Raw genomic sequence first — 20,082 nt, 5'->3', positions numbered from 1 at the left:
AAGGGAATGATTGCTTCAGCACACTCGGTGGACCCCCAAGAAGGGCTGGGCCCATCTTCTCCCCAGCCAGTAAGCTAAAACTTAAACGAAAACTGACAAGGCCTTAGCGGAAGCCCATTGCAAATGGTCTGGTTGATTTCAGGGTTTGGTCTGGGGCAACAACATGGGGCAGCAAGAAATAAGAAACCAATGCAAGTACATGGCCCGGGTGTGCTTTAGAGATGATTGGAACAGCCTTTGAAGGCTAAGAGACATTGTTTACTGGGCCCTGAAGGATTTTCCCAGTATGCATAAAAGAAACAGCAATACAAGGAGATGAGAATCCAGTCCCTGGATCCTCAGGCCTTCACACTTGGCCATCACCAGCTTCCCTGGTTTTCCAGCTTGCAGATGACGGATCCTGGGACTGCTTGTTCTCCATTTACTATGTTCCCATAGTAAATTTCTCATAACCTGTTGGTTCCATTTTTCCTGGAGGACTCTAATATATGTTTCCTTTCCCCTGCCCCTCTCCACCAGGTATAACCTATCCTGAATTTGAGTTTATCATTCACTTTCTTCTGTTTTTAATGTTTATTTATTTTGAGAGAGAGAGAAAGAGAGTGCATGAATGAGAAGGATAGGGTCAGTGAGAGAGGGAGAGAGAGGATCCCAAGCAGGCTTCATGCTGTCATCACAGAGCCCAAGTGCGGGGCTCGATCCCACAAACTGTGAGATCATGACCTGAGCTGAAATCAAGAGTCAAACGCTTAACTGACTGAGTCACTCAGGTGCCCCTATTATTAACTTTCTTTAAAACTATAATCCTAGAAAACAAATTATGTGGTTTTAGTTGATTTAACTTTATTAAAGGGGTATTGTGCTGTGTTTAATCTCCTGAGACTTACCTTTCATTCCATATTGTATCTGCAAAATCCTTTTAAATAGTTGTGTATAATTATAACTACACATCATTCATTTTTACTTCTGCCAATAGGACACTATTAATTTATCCACTCTCTGTGTGCCAGCCACTTGATATACATTATCTCATTTAATCTCCATTACATCCCTCTGAATGAGAGGAAACCACTTTCTACTACTGCTCTGAATAGCTCAACCTGTTCTTCCATTTTAAAGGTGAAACTAGAAAAACCAAGTAACTTTCTTGAGGTTACAGAACTCATGAATGGTAAAGCCTGAATTTGGCTCCAGTGCTTAGGCTTTGTGTGAAAAGAGGGAAATACAGGCTGCCCCAGGATTCTCTGATTCAGCTGAGTAGAGCTATAGGCAACACTTTACCCTATTCTTGCTGTTGTTTCTATGATCATCTAGTACATCATGGAATTCCAGAATGTTCTAATGACCACAGGGCCCAGCCAACCAGCACAGCCCCACTATAAATGGCTCCTGGAGCTGTTCTGGCCTCCCCACTGCTCTAGAGGGACATACATGTCAGCCTGAGTGGATCCCACTTGATGGAAAAGCAGAGAAGCAGTGGAGTTCACTTGGGGAGCCAGGGGGAGTTGGTGAAGTTGGGTGGTTTGCTGATTACCCTTCCCCTAGTTTAGAGTCTAAACTCTAAATACCTCTTCTTAGTGCAGCTTAGTGCATGCTGCATAGCCACAGCCCTAGCCATAGCTTAAAAACAAGGGTGAGGACATGAATCTACAGGTCATGGACCAGGCCACCTCCAAGGCCTGAGTTGTTCCTCTCACCTGAAACTGGGCCTCAGTGGTGCTAGTTGAGGGTGTAAAATTGACGCAAAGGTCAGATCTTAGTGCATTAGTGTCCCTGGTATCACTGACCTGAAGCACTGCTCAGACCTAAAGAAGGTATGAGCCAGTTTGTATAGGAGGAGAAGGGCAGGGCCCTCTCCTCACAGAAACATGTGTATCTACCCTACCAACTTTTATGAGGAATTGGAATGTTTTTTTGTTGGTGACCCCCCAACCAACCCACCAACAAATGGAGTGCTATGAAGGGAGTTGTAGCTGACCTCTTAATGTGAAACAGCAAGACAGAGAGATGAGCTAAGAGGTAGGGTCTGTTTCTGCACGTTTATCTCTGGTTATTAGACATTTTTAGAGGGAACATCTGTTTGTCCACTCTGGTTCCCATATTGCAGGCTTTATTTGAGGGCCAGCTTGGTCCCTTCTCTGACTTAATGGGGACTAAGTCATCAATTAGGGCCAGGAAGGGGACCTAGAATAAGAAGTCAAGGGGGCTTTGCTCAGCTCACCAATAAAGGGCCATTGGGCTCTTCAACTAACCAGTCTTCAAGTGAAAAGCAAAAAAAAAAAAAAAAAAATGGAGTTAGCTTTAAATGCATCTGGTGGGGCCCACTCCCAGTTAACCCATTAATTACAATATTGTGGGGACAGCATGACTACTCCAAGCAGATACTGGGAGTCAAACTAAAGCACACAGCTTGATCATGCTTCCAAAGTTCCAGGGCCTCAGGCTGGGCTCCATTATTTCACTTCTCCTTTGGTTTGAAAGGTTGGTTTTACAGAAAGAATATCTGTGTTTATAGTAGGATTTTCCACATCATCTGATAGCATTTTTGTTTGTTTTTTGAGAGAAGGAGAAAGAATGCTCTCATGTGTGCTCGAAGGGGGGAGGGGCAGAGGCAGAGGGAGAGAGAGAAAATCATAAGCACACTCCACACGTAGTGTGGAGCTTGACCCAAGGATCAATTTCAGGAGTGTGAGATCATGACCTGAGCTCAAATCAAGAGTTGGATGCTTTACCAACTGAGCCACCCAGGCATCTTCATAGTATGTTTTTAAAAGATTATTACTCCATAAGTACAGAGTTTCTATTTGGGATGATGAAAAAGTTTTGGAAAGAGTGATAGCTGTGCAACATTGTGAATGTAATTAATGCTACTGAGTGTACACTTAAAAATGGTTAAAATGGCAACTTTCATGTTACATATATTTCACCACAATTAAAAAATTGCAGTAAAATATTTCATTCTTCCATAGTTTGGCTATTGTTGAAAGCGTTGCTATAAACATTGGGGTACATGTGCCTAAATGCCCACCAACTGATGAATGGATAAAGAAGATGTAGTTTATTATATACAATGGAATACTACTTGGCAATGAGAAGAATGAAATCTGGCCATTTGCAGCAACGTGGATGGAACTGGAGGGTATTATGCTAAGTGAAATAAGTCAGGCAGAGAAAGACAGATACCATATGTTTTCACTCATATGTGGATCCTGAGAAACTTAACAGAAGACCATGGGGGAGGGGAAGGGGGAAAAAGTTACAGAGAGGGAGAGGGGCAAACTATAAGAGACTCTTAAATACTGAGAACAAACTGAGGGTTGATGGGGTGGGGCAGAGGGGAAAGTGGGTGATGGGCATTGAGGAGAGCACCTGTTGGGATGAGCACTGGGTGTTTTATGGAAACCAATTTGACAAAAGATTACATTTCATAAAAAATATTTAATTCTTTTTTTTTCTTCTCACAATAAATTTAAATTACTTCTTCAGAAAAAAGTTAGATGTATATGTTGGTTCAGTCTCAAGCTAATACCTAATTAATTGCACAAGAAAAACAAACTCTGTTTTCTTGTTAAGTTTCTAAAGATACCTATAAGGTCATAAAATTAATACAATATTCAGTTAAAATTCTCCTTTGTTGCTATTCCTTTGAATATTGTCTCTCTTGCCCACATCTGCAGCTTAATATCCTGCTAGTTATTTCTGCTTAGGCACACCACTGCAACTTGAAAGTTACCACAGTTGCTTTCCAGCTGTGATAGTCTATGAGTCCATGCCTTACACCAATAATCTGCCCCCAACACATTCCTCCTGTTTCTATTGATGCCCCATGGCTCCTACAGATCATGCAGTTTCAAAACTGCATGATCCTTCTTCTTCTGGTGTCCCCTGTACCCCTTGGTACCCTCTTGGTTCCAGAGATTTGCCAAGGCAGCTCCCTTTCTTATAGCTTTTGAACCCATCCCTTCTGTTCTAAACAATGAGCCCCTTGGTTCTATCAATTAGGACTTCATGATGCTTCTCATATTCTATCCTTTCTCACCATTCCTAGAAACTATGACTTGGGTAACTAAGGCACTCAGCATCTTTCATTTGGACCCTGGCACAGCTTCATATCCGTGTTCATCCCATTACAATTTATCTTGCGTGAATTATCCTATCAGTTTTCTTAAATCACAACTCCTATCACCCTTCCTGCTCCAAAACTCTCATTGGATGCCCTTGTCCAGCAAACAAGTTACCACCTTTAACTCTGGCTTTTGAGCTCTCTGCAATACTGCCAATCTTGCCTTTCCAATCCCGCCTCCCCTTACTTTTCCTGTGCTCTGGCCACTAGATGATCCAGTGTCTCTCAAACACACCCACCTATTCTTTTTTTCCTCATGTTTTTATTCATGTAGAATACCCTCTCTCCCTTATCACTTGTCAATGTATCTTCAAGATTCATTCCAACATTCTCCATGAAAACTTCTTGATTCTCCTTCTTTCTTATTATAGACCCTCGTAGTTGCTTTGTTTATACCCATCAGGAGAGAACACATTCCACCTATGATTGATAAATGGACAGATATCTAGGAACTGCATCTTAATGACCTGTATCTCCTCTCTAGATCCTTTGTGCTTAGCGTATAGAAGCATTTAATGAATGTTTATTGAACCGGATAGGTCTCCTTCCCTCTATTCTAGCTCCTTGCCATAAACGCATTTACATTGTCACCTAATAATCATAGCACTTCTTATCTGTACAACATTAAAGGTTGCAAAGCTCTTTCATATCTATTATTTCAACTGACTTTTATGAATAGCCTTTCAAAGACAGGTAGGATAAATACTAGCCTTACTTTGTAGTTAAGAAAATAGGCTCACAGAGGGGAAATAAGTTGTACAAAGCTATAAGCAAATAAGGAATGTAGCCAGTAATTGAACCCAGAGGTGTATCCTGATTTGTAGTAGAAGACCAAAGAAGAAACAAAGCAAAGTCCAAGCCCTCCCAAGTATCTCTTATTCCACCTTTATGGATGGCATAATGAAGATATTCTAAGCCACCCAGGAGTACCTCATAAAGGGATACCAGTCAGGGAACTGAATAGGTCGCATTGTGCGATTACATGGTCATTTTGAATTTGTGTTTTTTCTTTCTCTCATGCCCTAGATACAGATATTGTTACATGAATACCAGATACCTTGGATTCCTTCTTCCCCCTCCAATTTAAGCCATAAGTCAAGACCACCTTTCAGTCTGAACTCTTAGTACATTCTTGCTACTCAGTACATTCTTGCTCATCAGGGAAACTCTCCTAGGACTATGCCTAGGACCGCTCATGTGATGCTCTGGGACCTGGGCCTAATTTTCCTCCTGCTATCACATTTGGAACTGAGCCTTCATTTACCCACTCATCAATTCTCTCAACTATCTGTCCATTCATCCATCCATCCATCCATCCATCCACCTGTCCACCCATCAGATGGACATCCATTGAATCAATGCCATCCATTGATTGACTATCCAACAGACTTTCCCTGAGTACAAGATTCATCACTACCATATATTCTACCTCTTTAGGACTCTTTCTGGCTCCTCAGTTCCAAAGAATCCTGTTAAGACAGAAATACGCGAATGTGTTTTTCTTTTACAGGTAATGCTTGTGTATTTTAACAGTGACCTTCATGAAGGGAATGTGAAAGCTTTATGAAATATGGTGGAGGTTGAAGGCGTTTTTGGATGTAGAGGGTCTTTTCCAAACAAACCTCATATAGGACTTGGAGGGGCTAGTAATCTCCAATTTCCTACTCCCCAAAGGTCACACCCTTCTTTTGTTATTCAACACTGTTGAAAGGAAAGGTATCCCAAAGATATTAGTGATGGTAGATATTAGATATTCCCAAAGATATTAGTGATACATAGGTTCTTTGTAGCTTTCCCTTAATAGATCTCAGCTTGGATGCTCTGCCTGGGGGTTGCCAGTGTTTAAAAATAGAGCTTGAGATAAGTGGATGTGGCAGGAGAAATCCTTGGGTTTTGATTATACTTTGGATTGTTAGATATTAAATGTGGAGAAATGAGGAAATTCAAGAACATAAATGTATGCTTGATCCCAGAAATATTAGGAGTACATATCCCCATGCCCCCTTTTCCACACTTACTTTCTGTGCCTTGAATGGATCCTGGCTAAGCTGCAGGGAGACATCTGAGGTCCCTATTATCATGAAGCCCTGGGGGCCAGGACTTCCTAGTCATCCTTTGTCAATTTCTGGCAGGCTAAGTGAAATAAAAAGCCTGTTGGTTGATCTCAGCCTAGCAGAGAGGCTTGCCTGGAAAGAGCAGACTGTGGGTGAGGAAGACTGTGCGGCACATGAAGACAAATGAGATGCTTCTTGGGATCAAATTATGTGAAAGCTTTTGCAAATAGTTTTTCCTTTTCAGTTGGCAAATACAATTCCTGATATCAGTTACCTTTTTATTTTTTAGGTGGCAAAATATTTCTCTCCTCAAATTCTCCCTTCCCCTTTTATTCTATTACTCTAAACTCAGTATGTATTCTTTGACAGGTTTTGAAATGCCAGACATTTGCTATCTTTCAATATGATTGAGCCAAATTGAGTGCTATGATACACAATAAAGAATTCATTTATTTGTTTTCCCTCCCCCAAGTTTAGTAAAACAACTCAGATACTGATTTTCTTTAACTTGCAAAAAAAAAGTTATTTCCCAGAGTTCAGAGACCTTTAGCGGTCTGACGCCAGCTTCAATGCAGACCCAGTTCATGTGTGCTTCTGCTTATAGTCAGCTGCTTGCCACGAGGCTGGCTCACTGTATAGTTATATTAATACATACAGTTTGAGTTTTCCCCCTACTATATTAAAGTTTAATAGGAATGGAAGAATAAATGAGAATTGCATAAGAAATTAAAAGGTGATAGTAAATTCTCCTGGAGAAACCTTTATGGAGGGGATCATGTTATTGACTGTGGCCGATTGTAGCTCTTTCAGTAATTCAGTGATATATCTCAGAAACATGTGGTATGTTTGAGTGGACAGGTCAATCAATCTTTTGGACTCAGTAATGAATTTTTCATAGTAATCAGAGAGTTGGTCTGAAAAATCCTGTAGTTTATATCTGAACTGCTGGTGGTAATCAGAAATGATTTCCTTCATTGCAGTGGCCTGGCTTTTAATTATTTCCTGAGCACTGGTAGAAAGCTCTGCAATCTTCTCTTTCCCTTTTCCATCTGCATCAGTAAGGATGCTAAGGTATTCCTGGATATCTTTCTGCACAAACTGCTCAACTTGATTTGAGAGTTGGGAAATCAAACCAGCAGTACTGATAGTGTATTTGGAATGGAAGTCCATAAGGACATCCACTAGGTTCTTGATCAAGCTGATGATATTTTCTTCAAGTTCATAATACCTTGATGTCCAGCTGACCACAGTTGGATCAACATATTCTTTGTGAAGATCCTTTATGAGCTGATGGAGCTGTTGTAACTGTTGAGAAGCTTCCTGGAGTTGGTTTTGAACAAGTTCATTAAACTTGTCAAAGTTAATTTTCAGGAATGTAAAAGCAGTTGGAATATATTTTTTGAAGATTCTATTGATCACGTGTTGAATATCATTAATGAGATAAGTAAATTTCTTTCCCTTTAAGCGTTGAATTTCTTCTTCTATCTCTTGGAAAGCTCTTTCTAAATATCTCTGAAGATGACTTAGCATCTCTGTAGTCTTGATAGACTGAAGGTTATTAAGTGCATCCTGGATCTTTTGTGATAAAGATTTCAACAGGTTCCCAAACTCCAAGACAACATCTCTTAGTTTATAGCTCTCTGAATTAAAAGGAAATTTAATCTCTACATCCTTGATTAGCTCAGATTTCTCCATCAGGTCTTGGAAATAGGAAAACAGTATTTCTAACCCACTATGGATTTTTGAATATACCTGTGACAGCACCTGCCCTACTTCCCTCATGACCATAGTGAAGAGTTCATCTCTAGAGTATGTCCCAGCTTTTCCTGGGAGCTGGAATCTGGTGAACTTTAGGAAGGCAATCAATGAGTCAACCTGATGACTGACTATGTCTTTGTATTTCTGAGTAACTTCCATTAATCTGTCAAACACCTTATTCTGGAGTCCCTGGAAATCAGCTTGGCCCTCCTGAGCCAACAGTTCACAGTACAGATCCTGGGCCTTGTCCTTCCACTGCTGGTAGGTTCTAGTGGTGGCCCTGGCTACCCTCTGGAGCCCCATATCCACCTCATCAGTTTGCCTCATGGTGCTTTGATAGGCCCACTCAGCACTGTTCTGCAGACTTCTTCTCAATTTTAAAGAAGCATCTCTCAGATTGAGTCCTGTGTACTCCTGGTGATACTTGTTGGCATAGTCATAAAGGACCCCGGTGGCCTTGGGCACATTGTCTTTGAGAGAGCTTAGTAGTTCAGACACTGCCTCTTCTTCCCAGATGACTTTGATCTGACTTTTATCATCAGATTCCTGGTACCGCCACTCAGTTTTGAATATGTTGAGTTTTTTATCCAGAGAGGACTAAAACCAGAAAAAAAAAAAGGATGATAAAAAGATGTTTTCAATTATCCTGATTACATAATATACTATAGTGAAACTTCATTAGCAGTTAAAAGTAAAGATTAGAGGATCTTTCATATTCTGAAGGGGGTTTATCTTTAATATGTCAGTTCATGTGTTTGTCTTATGGTTAAACAAGTTCACTGCTGTTAATTCCTCTTTATCATATGCCTCAAAAAGAATAAAATTATGCATGGCATTTACATAGTAACACTTAACATTAAGGCTTTCTTAGAACTGAAGATTATAAAAGGAGGAGGAGGGAGGGGAGGAAAAGGAGGAAAACGGGGAGGAGGGGGAGGGGAAGGGGGAAGAGGAGGAAAAAGTGGAGAAAGAGACAGGAGAAGTAGAAAAAAGGAAAAATCCCAGAGCTCATCTAGCAGAGCCCTAGAATACCAGTATCAGGAGCCATTCATTCTCCAAACTTATGACAAACTTTAGCAGTAGAACCTGATTGCTTCTTCTTTACTAATAGCATCTTTGATTTGGCCCAGCAGAGCTTGTAGAGTATATCAGAGAAATTTGGCATATCTCAACTAACACTTCTATTGTGGGGAAGAATTCTGAAGCCTCAGATACTTTGGAAACCACTATTTGAAAAATGTATTCAGCACATGGCAGACTTTGCTCATGATTTAGGTGATGAGACATAACCTCATCTTTCTTTTTTTTTTTAATTTAACGTTTATTTATTTTTGAGAGAGAGACACACACACAATGTGAGCAGGAGAGGGGCAGAGAGAGAGGGAGACACAGAATCTGAAGTAGGCTTCAGGCCTGCTGTCAGCACAGAGCCTGATGTGAGGCTCAAACTCACTAACCACAAGATTGTGACTTAAGCCAAAGTTGGATGCTTAACTGACAGAGCCATCCAGGTGCTCCATAACCTCATCTTTATAAATTTGCCGAAAACTAATAAAATAATTGTGGAAATAGGATTGTGTGTGCATCTAATTATAATCAATAAAATCATTGTAATACATTCTGGAGAATAGTTTCTCAGAGAAAAAGTTGAACCTGCTCATTGCTTGGTTTCATCTACTTTGGGAAAGCCTGGAGAGGCTTTCTGATCTGCCCAAATTCTCTACTCACTCTTGGGGTGAGTAATCCATTAGATGGGACTCACCTGAGGGCGGTAATACAAGTTCCATTTTAAGGTATTGTTATTGCCTTCCAAGTCCAAGGCCACAGTGCCTATGGCTGGGGAGGACACTGAGGAGGAGAGGCTATTCTTATTTAGTTGGTAGTGCAGATGGACATCAGTGAATGTTGGGCTGGTGATGTCGAGGCGAATGTCTTCTTTCCAGTCCCTGAAAGGAGAAAAGCAGATGTGCCATCATGAAAGGGGTATGGACATGGAAAAAATCAGAATGATTTGAAAAGGCATGAGATTTCCACAGAAGTTCCATACCAAAGTCCTCGATATTTGTTATCTTCTTTATATTCCGCACTGATGTCATGGTGTGTGAATGTTCCCTTTGTCCTATAGAATAACACACCATCTTCAATTTTGTGTGTTCCCACAACTGTAGAGGAGAGATGTTATATTTCGTTAGATTAGTAACCGCAGGACATAAGTATTTTCATTGTAAAAGCCAGGAGAATTCTATCTTAACTATATGCTTTACATATTTGAAACATGCAGCCCACATTTAAGAAAAAAATAGAAGGAGATATTATTGGTCCTAAAAAATCATCATAGAAAAAAATATACTTTCTTTGAATCTATTCCCCTTGAATGCCAGTAGGTTTTCTACAGGGTGGTTTTTACGTGTGGGGTATGTATCTTTCTCTCTTTTTAAAATTTTGCTATGGAGAGTAATTGTGCTTCCGGTCACATACAATATGTTCTTATTTATTCACAACTCTCATTGCAAATATATACCATCTATAAGAGGAGTCAGGACATTTTCTTACCATTTAGATCATATTCCAGGAACTGAATGGTTGAACTGCACGTGGAATTCAGGAATGTTTCAACGTATTCTACTTTGTTTTTCAAACCAGTGCTCCAAGTAGCATTATACAGGGGAGAGGCCACTCCAAAATGTGCAGTCAGTGCTCCAAAGGAGGGTATGAAAATTCCAGCAGGTACAGAGAACTTGATGGAAGGAATCTCAATAGTCTGCTCAGGCATGGTAATAACTGGCAACTCAAAGTCTGCAATCTTGCTGGCCACCTCATTTAGATACTCAACAGCACTGCCAACTGAAATACTTTTTGGAAGGGTGAATTGGGACACAGTTAACTGAGATGCAGGTATAGTTATTTCAAAAAAGGGAACTGAGGCATCTTCTGGTTCAGAATATTTTGTTAACACATCAACTTTGGGGAATTTCACTTTGGGTAGTGTTGGTATACTGAGGGCAAATGGCAAAGTGCTTAGCTTCTTGTAGATTTTTATTTCACTGAAATCAAATGTGTAGGATGGAACCTGAAGATCAGTAAATGGGACTTGGAATGTAGGTATGACAAGACCTGAACTTAGGCCATTTAATTTCAGTCTGGGAACAATGAATTTATCAGCCAATTCTTGCACAGGGACAGAGAAATGATAGCCATTGGGGTTTTTGGTGTACACGAGAGAAGTCGAAGCATGAAGATACTGTTTTCTATCAATGCTGGTGGTTACACCTAGCTTTAGGAGGTCCCATAAGCTCTTGTCATAAACTGGTAGGGCAATGTCTTTGAGGAACCACAGAGACACTTTTAAGGAACTTGCAATGTCAAGGCGTGCTTCTTCTTGGTCATTGGAAAGGTGTACATTGTTCTGGAAAAACCCAGAATGAATCTGGACCTCACTTTTCCAGCTGACCTTCTGATGCTCAGAGTTAGCATTCAGGGACACATCCTGGCCAAGGTAATTGATATCAAGGAGGGAATTGGGCTGACTTGCATGGACCTGAACAAGGGCTGACATTTTCCATGGGGAGAGTTCTAGGGTGGCTTTGCTTGTATGCTCTCCAGATGTTAAAAAGAAGCCCTCTAGCTGTAAATGGTTTTTCGTACTGTGTTCCCAGATGGCATAGATGCGTCGGATAGTGGCTTCTCCAGCAAAATTTTCTTTTACTTCAAGGTTCCAGATACCATCGACTTTGGACGCCCCTTGCAGCTTCGCTAAAGACCTAGTACTCTTGGAATTCAAGTAAGTGCTGGCCTCACTGGCAATAGTTCCTGAATATTCCCGTGAAAGGACTGAACCCTTGATGTCTCCTTTGGTAGATGACTCAACGGAAAAGTAAGAGGTAAGGCTTTCTAAAATGAGCTTGTGGTCAACTGCCCCAGTAGCAGTAGAGTAAAGTTTGGGAGAATTGAAATCATATGTTAACTCAATGGATGAAGAGATAGTAGGCTTTGACTTGGTATTTCCATTAAGTTCTTGTTTGAAATTCATTTTCAAAATGGGAATTTGGACTTTTGCAGATGTTGTCACTGATGCTTCCGTGCTTTTCTTGGTCAGACTAATAGTACTGTCATGATTGCCTTCCATGAATTTATTACTCAGAGACAAAGCTGTGGCTAGCTTTAAGCCTCTTTTCCTTGTCAAACTAGAGGTGCCCTCTAATTTGTACTGCAGTGTGTCAGTGACGGAAGAAGAGGAAGTAACAAAATGAGCAACAATATCTGACTGGTTATAAAGTCCAGCATTGGCATTCAGTGTGATGACACTTGACTTAAAGGAAAAGTCATAGGTAATATTGCCCATGGCTGGAATTAAAATATTGTTTGGGGTACTCACTGCCTGGAAATCTTTTACATAAAAAGGGATTGGGATGGAATGCTTGTCTTTGTTTTTCTTATACTGAGCCTTTACACTTAAATCAAACGATTGCTTTGTTGTCTTCAAGAATTCCTTCAAGCCTGTTTTTTCCCATAAGGAGAAATCTTTCACCTGAGGGGTGGTGAGCACTGTGTAAGGTAGAGTCATTTCAGGAATTGTTAGAGGAATGTTCAGAAAATCCAGATTGGCTTCTCCATTTATTCCTACGTGGGCCTCAATGCTGTTCTCATTGTTTCCAGCAGAGAAGTTTTGATGGTACTTATACTGATTGAACCTGGCACTTGCTTGCCAGCTTGCTTGCTGGGCACTAGGACTCAAAAACAGTGCATAATTATTCAGGAAGTCTACCTTCCCTATCAATTTTAATGGAAAACTAACTTTCAAATTCCCTTCATTGTTTGTGGATGCAGTAATCTCAAATGGCTGTGCTGTAAAGAAAAGAGAATTTTTCAAAGTTCCAATAACTTTTCCATTTAAATGAGCGTCATGGTTACCAGTTATCTCTGCCTTCCTTTCTCCAAGCAATGCTGTGCCTTTAGCAGCTAGAACACTGCGGCCCACATGCTGGGATTCAACCTGTGACTGGATTTCAAATTTAGAAAAGTCGAGGAAGCCAGATTCATAAACCAAGTTTTGGCTTAATCTTAGATGCTTGCTACTGATCTTATTAGACAATCCAAAGGATGTGATGGGTCCTTCCACAGTAAAGCTAACTTGTGATTCATGTGCTCCTTCATCTGAGAATGTCTGGTGGGCCCATTTCCATGACCCTATTCCAGAAGAAGTCCATGCTACGTGTCCAGCTTCCAACAGGGTTTTGATTTCATTACGCAGCTCAGCCTGGCTGGAGAAGTCCAATTTGGGGATGTTCAATTTGTGGAAGTACTTTGTGTTGCTGTCCAAAGTAAGCTGATTGTTTATCCTGACAAGCACACCATTACTAAATTCCAGCATATTTTTTTCTGTGTGTAAACCCGCCACTGTATTTGATTTTCCCTCAACAGCATTTCCAAAAAACAGCACTTCACTCTCATGCTCTGTTTTTATGTACTTGCTGGAGAACCTCATGGATTGCTTCATAACCAGTGGATTAATATTAGAGTCTGAAAGCTGTCCATTGGCTTGAAAATCAAAATTGAGAACTTCTAATTTGGACTCTCCTTTGGCAGTGATGGAAGCTGCGATCTCCGCCTTGTTCCCTGAAGTAGATGCATTCTGAATGTTGGCATTTGCATCTAGTATGAAAAGGGGAGATTGGATTTTCAAAATGCCATGCAGCTTGCCAAAAGAAGGGACTTCAACTGTGTGTGACAGGTGGGGAAGCTGAAATTCTGGTATGTGAAGGTCAGGAATTTGATAATTTTTTAAATCAAGATTTGGGATTATGAATTCTGGAACTGTAATTTCTGGAAAATAGAAGTCTGGCACAGTGATTCCAGCAAGAATGGTGTCCAACCCCTTCAGGTCCCTCAGGTATATTTCCGGAACTGGCCACTGCAGCTCACTGGACAGCATCTGGTCAATGGTTCTGATGATCTTAACTTTTATTTCTACCAAGTCAATGGTAAAAGAAGGAACATGGAATGTATTAAGGACAGTAAACTCTGGTGTGGCAAACCTGGATGGGATTTTTATATCTTTCAAACTTTTGAAGTTGATCTGAACTGATGGAATCTTCAAATCTGTCAGGGGGACTATGATGTCAGGAGTCTGATACGTAGCTTCCTGAAGAGCACGGAGACTGACTTCAAAGGCAGGGATGGTCCCAAAGATGGTCTGGATTTCAGGAATAGTGAACCCTCGTTCTACCAATGCTTTCAGGTTTCCAGCCCAGTCTTGGAGAGAATACTGTTCTGCAAAGTCAGTAAGGTTCTTAGCAGCGAGACTCCACCAATCAGAAATATAAGTGACAAGTGTGCTGTAAACCTGGCCAACCAGGGACAGGTATCGCTGAACTTCCTGCTGAATGTCCATTTGATACACTCTGTCTCGTATATCTTCCAGAGTCTCTTGGAATTTGGCTTTCATGGAAGTTAAAAATACTGCACTTAAAGCCTCCTGTAACCAATCAAAGAATAAGGTTATTTGGATGTCCTTTGTGTTTTCCAGATGGACGGAGACCATGGCCTTGATGTCCTCCACAAACAGTGTTAGTGCTATACCTTTCTCTGAAAGTGCCAGGGCCTGGATTTCACCATTGATTCTCTGAGTCACTTCGCGGATTTTGTTATTGGTTTCATCTACAAACTGGTGATAATCAAATGACCTTAATTTCTTTATCAACATGTCAAGGAATCTGTTTACTTCTTCAATGATTTTTTTAAAAGACAGTGCTTTAAGTTGCTTGATAGCATCATCAATAAGCCTAACCAATTTCTCAAAGTGATCTTTTATGTTAACTTGTTGTAAGACATTACTTAGCTTCTCAACAGTCTCCTTCAACTGATAAGTATGGGCCAACTGTACTGATGTATCCATTAAAACCTGGATGTGTTGGTCTATTTTATACATCTTAATTAACTTATGGACCTTGGCTCCAAAAGCATTGATTTTGTCAACTACTACAAAATCTTCCATGAGATGGATAACATAGTATTTGATGTGCTCAATAATTTCTTTTACTCTTTGAAATGGAATTGTAGTTCTCAACTTATGTAAAAGAACTCTAACATCCATAGCCTCAACCTGTTGTTTTAACTGTTCAGCAAGGTGCCGCATGTCTACATTCTGAATCTGTGTCTTGAGCTGTTGCAATTTTTCTTGCATCTGGATTCTGATTTGATACCTAGTATCCGCATTTTGAATCCAAGATGCAGGACTACTTCCAATTCTGTTAAAATCAATCTTTTCAATAAACAAATATACATCATGGATTGTTTTTACTAAATTTTCATGGATATGGTAATGTTCATCAAGAGTTTTTAATTTTTCAATGATTCGATCAATAATATCAGCAATAGCTGTTTTAAAATCATGTAAATCATAATTATCTTTAATATACTGATCAAATTGTATCACATATGTTTGTAGTTGAGATAGTTTTTCATTGAGGTTGATTTTGGTATTGTTCAATGCAATTTGTAGATCATTTTCTGTCATTCTGTAATTTTTTGTGAAAGCACTTAGTTTTTCCTTGGCACTCGCAACTTGACTCTCCCAGTTGAATGCATTCAGATAATCATTAACTTGCTGTGGGAGTTTGTCTAAGGCTTCTCTGTATTTCGTCATAAATTGATCAATATTGATGACTTTCAATTCTCTCTGTATGGTTTCCAGTGCCATTATAATGACCATTCGTTTCTTCTCAAAATATTCTGGCAAGATTTTAAAGAATGGGAGGTTGATGGTGTGAACATCTTGATTCTTATCATATTTTACAAAAGCAACAACAGTGAATTCCTGAGGCTGGTCAATAGCATCCCTCATCCCTAAAGCATCGATTATGTTGGTGGCTTCACTGAGGAAAAACGGCACTTGAATTGAGAAGTCTAGCATGGCAAAGTCAGCCAGGGCTTGTCCTCTAAGCTCCACACCAACTTTGTCTTTCGTATTGTAAGCATCGAAGTCCTGGCTGTATTCATTTTTGTTCAGCTGGGTCTTGAGTTTCCAGGTGGCTGTCTGCTCAGCCGGCGTGAGCAGGGCACTGACTTTGTGATCAAGAGAAGCACTGATGCTGCTCTTCAATGGAAGATGGTGATTTGTGGATCCTTTGTAATCATGAGAGACAGTAAGGGCCAGAGGTTCTGCTTTCAACAGGAATTTGCTATACAGCTGACCAGTATGCTCTCCCCAGAAACTCAGTTTTCCATTGCCATTTGTATGTGCGTCGATGGTCATTGTAAATGGCGCCATTGCAGAGTGAAAAACGTTGCTGAAATGGAGTGAGTCAGAATTGTAGTTTGTACTGATGTCAATGGCTGAAGCCAGCCCAGCGATGTTTGTGTTGAGCCGGTGGCTGAACTCTGTACCCTGCACCTTAGCTACGGTGTCTGTCTTATAACTTGCGGATAAGTCAGCATAAGAAATGGTGTAGATGTGTTTTATTTCATTATTTTGGTAGACTCCTTTTATGTTCCCACCCACATTCAGCTTCAGGGGCTCTAGTCGTAATTTCCCACTGTTGGTTAGGTCCAGAGCGCTGAATTTCAGGTCATTGTTTAAAGTAGTTACAAGAGAATAGGGCTGTAGCTGTAAGTTAAAATTTTGCTTATAAAACTTGTCAGAGCTATAAATGTTGTCAAGTTTTGAAGAGAAGTCCAGTGACAACCCTGCAATGTTCAGGTTGTTCGTGTGGTCAAGCTTCATTTCAGCATAAGAGCCCATCATGTCATTTGAAAGCTTCAGTCCCTCCTGGCTGATTTTGAAGTTAAAGATATTTTTGCTGTCAAGACCCAAAATCATGGCCTGATAAACACTTCCCAAGGACACCTCTGTGAGGGCAGCTTTTCCATCTAGGCTGAATTTTGCATTGTGTTCCCTGAAGCGGCCATTCGTTGTTAGTCTCACAGACGCTCCAGAGGGGCCAAGTGCCGCATTCAGCTCATTCTCCAGCACCAGTGGACTATACCTCAAGTTACTTGTTGCACTGGTAGACATTCCATCTCGGGTAATCCTTAGTGTTGCTTTGTGAACACCACTATTACTTTTGTCAGTGCCCAAAATATCAGCATTTAATTCAAGGCCATGGGAATTGAATGTTCCAGAAAGTAGGGTGAAGAATCTCAATGACTTGTAATCAGCCTGATACTCAGAACGTAGCAATGCATTTTGTTCAGAGAAGGTGAGATCTATTTTGTTAGAAGTGGCAAAGTCCTCGTACTTCCCATCTGTGTCAGATTTCATAGTCAGCTCATAGTTCTCATATTTTAGGGAAGCAGTATTTTTAATGATGCCACCTTGCAGATTCGAGGTGGAGGTTAAGGAGACAATTCCATCCTCATATCTTCCTGTTATCTGGTTGGTGCCCTGGAGGTAGGAGGAGTTAAACCTCAGGTTGGACTCTCCACTTAACTGGCCAGTGGTAGAATCCTTCTGATAAGATAGATCATATGTGCCTTTGGCATGGAATGAAGAGACTCTGAGCTGCCCATCAATCTTGACTTCCTTGACATACAAATGATGTTTCCTTTTTGAGTCCACATGTACTGAAGCAGACATCTGAGGACCCCAGGCACTAGAAGCATAAAATGTTAGCAAGCTTTTTGAGACTGGATTGTTTCTAATTTTTTCTGTGTGGCTGAATACCATCTTTGAATCCAGAAATTTGTGGTGTAGAGACCCATCATATGACAATGTGAATGTATTCTTGTGGTCATATGTTGTTTCTCCAGATCCTGACATAAAAATTAAAACACATTAGTTACATTAAGTAATAAAATTTCCAGAGCAATTTCTATGTTCGGAGTCTTTCAATAATAAAGTCCCCCTCCCCCCAACCAAAATAAATAAACTTCCACTGATCTGGGTTAGTTGTACAAGTCTCCTCCATTGATAACACAAGTATAAAATCTGAAAGCAAAAGACTTCCCTGACCACCGCAGATCTTGTTGGGTTCCCTTATCAAGGGCTTCTCTGTGCCTTATACTTATCCACTATACCCTATCATGGCACCTCCTACGTTGAATTTTCATTGCCAAGTTAGCTATCTGCTTTCTCTGTTACTGCCCTAGTAGGATACTTGGTACATATTATATGCTTAATAAATACTTCTATTAGATGAATGAATAAATAGGCTCCCAAGTAGCAAGGAAAACATCTGTAAGAAAGCCCAAGTCTTTTCCTTCCCAGAGGAGGCTATCCCGCCAGAGCCTGTGATGAATTAGCCCGACCACGGCTCACCTTGCACACTGTAGGAAAGCAAGTCAACCACAGAGTCAGCCTTCATGTAGTACTGAGTCTGAAGCCTCAAATGGTTGGTGCTGGTGTTGCCGCCAGTGTAGGAGGCAGACCAGTTGTACAAATTGCTGTAGATACTCGTAGAGAGGTCTAGAACACCCAAGAGAGGTACTCGCAGTTGATACGACTTGGGAATGGTAAAAGTGGGGACTTGGAATTCCTGAGATGGCAGGTAGAATTCCACCGACTTGAAGTTGATGGCTGGTGTCCGAATAGCCTCTAACATCTTTAGATCTTTGGAGGATTTGCCACCAAAAGGCAAAGGAATCTCGATTTTCACACTATTCTTGTTCAATGTGTATTTGACCCGGCCATCACTGAAATGAACAATAAGGACAATGTCTGTAACAGTCAGGCATCAAGAATTCAAAGTTCTCTGCCATCTGACCTTCCAAGCAATGGTGCACTTTTCTTCCTGCTACTCCCTGTGCCCGGAATCGTGCCTTTTACCTCTCTGCTCATCAAACACTCAAATCCATTCAAAATCCTTCCAAGAGTCAGTCCTTTACATCAGTCTCAAAGAACATGCCACAATTCTGCCTACATAGCCAGTACGTTTTTGTTCATTTGTCAGTGTCTACATGGTGTCTTCTGGGAGGAAGGATGATACCTTAACTGGTTTTTATCTTTTCACTGCACCTCGTCTAGTATCTTACACACATGTGACGCTTGATACTTCATATTTGCTAAACTGAAATGAGGAAGCTGGATATGTGGAAGGTGCAGGTGTGGAAAGCAGTGATAGGGGGTTACAGTTTTAGCTTCCGCTGAGTGATGATGACACATCTGTGTTTTTGACTCCCTGAGTCACAGGGATGTTATCTGTGTCGTGAGGCTAACGGTACCCTTTCTGCTGACCTCACAGAGCTGGCACAAGAAACCTAAAAGCACTTTGTAATATTCTCAATACTATGCTTCTACATATGTATATGTACTATGTATTATGCATATGCATATGTACTCTGCTCCTGGACTATTATAAGTTATCCTAAAGGACAAGAGCAGAATTTAAATGTTGTAAGCAATGAACTGTTGATAGCATGACTCCAACAGGGACTAGCACTGCCTATCTGGGACCCCAATCCTCAGTGGGAGGATGCTTAATAAGCCTTGTCCATTTCTAAGGTCACACGGGCCTATCTTCTGTACAGCACAAAGAAGACTGTTGGTCAGAAATACTAGCAGTGAAAGAAGAGAGTCCTGGGTCGTCTGAAGCTGACAATTTTTCCTCTTATCTTTAGTAGACTTTGGTAGACTTCAGCTGTTTTACACTTACTTGGCCTATTTAATTTTGCTGCTCAGCCATAGACTATGGAAAGGCCCACGTGACACAGATCACTTCTTACCTTTTGTTTCATTTTTAAAGTGTTTTTATTTATTTTGAGAGAGACAGAGAGAGAGAGAGAGAGAGAGAGAGAACAAGCAGGAGGGCCAGAGAGAGAGGGAGAGAGAGAGAATCCCAAGCAGGTTCTGCACTGACAGCATGGAACCTGATATGGGGCTCAAACTCATGAACCATAAGATAATGACCTGAGCTAAAACCAAGAGTTGGATGCTTAACTAAGTGAGCCACCCAGGCACCCCCAGATCACTTGTTTTCTTAACCCTGAAGATCATACAGAGAATAGTCAATCTAGAAAAGACTACAGTGTTTTTAGCTCCTGCTCTTTTTTTTTTTTTTTTTTTTCTGTCATGAAATAAAGCAAAGCATCCCATGTATTTTTGGAAATAGAGAAGTGGACAAAGCAGTTTGGAACTGACTTCCCCACAAGGATGGGGCTATATTGCGAAAATGAATATCCCCTCGGGACACTGCCTTCCTGCAATGCTCCAGG

At 40.7% G+C, this 20,082-nt stretch overlaps 1 protein-coding gene across 1 annotated transcript in view; it reads right to left on the bottom strand.

Annotated features, from left to right (window-relative positions):
• Positions 1-6,602: 6,602 nt before the first annotated feature.
• APOB (apolipoprotein B) overlaps positions 6,603-20,082 on the bottom strand; it is a 38,647-nt gene continuing 25,167 nt past the window's right edge. The window contains exons 25-29 of the mRNA XM_045447603.1: positions 18,191-18,564; positions 10,489-17,685; positions 9,983-10,097; positions 9,698-9,881; positions 6,603-8,532 (exon numbers count right to left, since the gene is read on the bottom strand). Of these exons, the coding sequence (XP_045303559.1) occupies positions 6,904-8,532; positions 9,698-9,881; positions 9,983-10,097; positions 10,489-17,685; positions 18,191-18,564 (9,499 nt within the window). The 3' untranslated portion in view covers positions 6,603-6,903. The remainder of the gene's footprint in view (positions 8,533-9,697; positions 9,882-9,982; positions 10,098-10,488; positions 17,686-18,190; positions 18,565-20,082) is intronic.

Source organism: Leopardus geoffroyi, chromosome A3 (genome assembly GCF_018350155.1).
Source record: "Leopardus geoffroyi isolate Oge1 chromosome A3, O.geoffroyi_Oge1_pat1.0, whole genome shotgun sequence".
NCBI lineage: Eukaryota > Metazoa > Chordata > Mammalia > Carnivora > Felidae > Leopardus > Leopardus geoffroyi.
The sequence above is the reverse complement of the archived record's forward strand: the minus strand, read 5'-3'. Positions and strand labels throughout refer to the sequence as shown.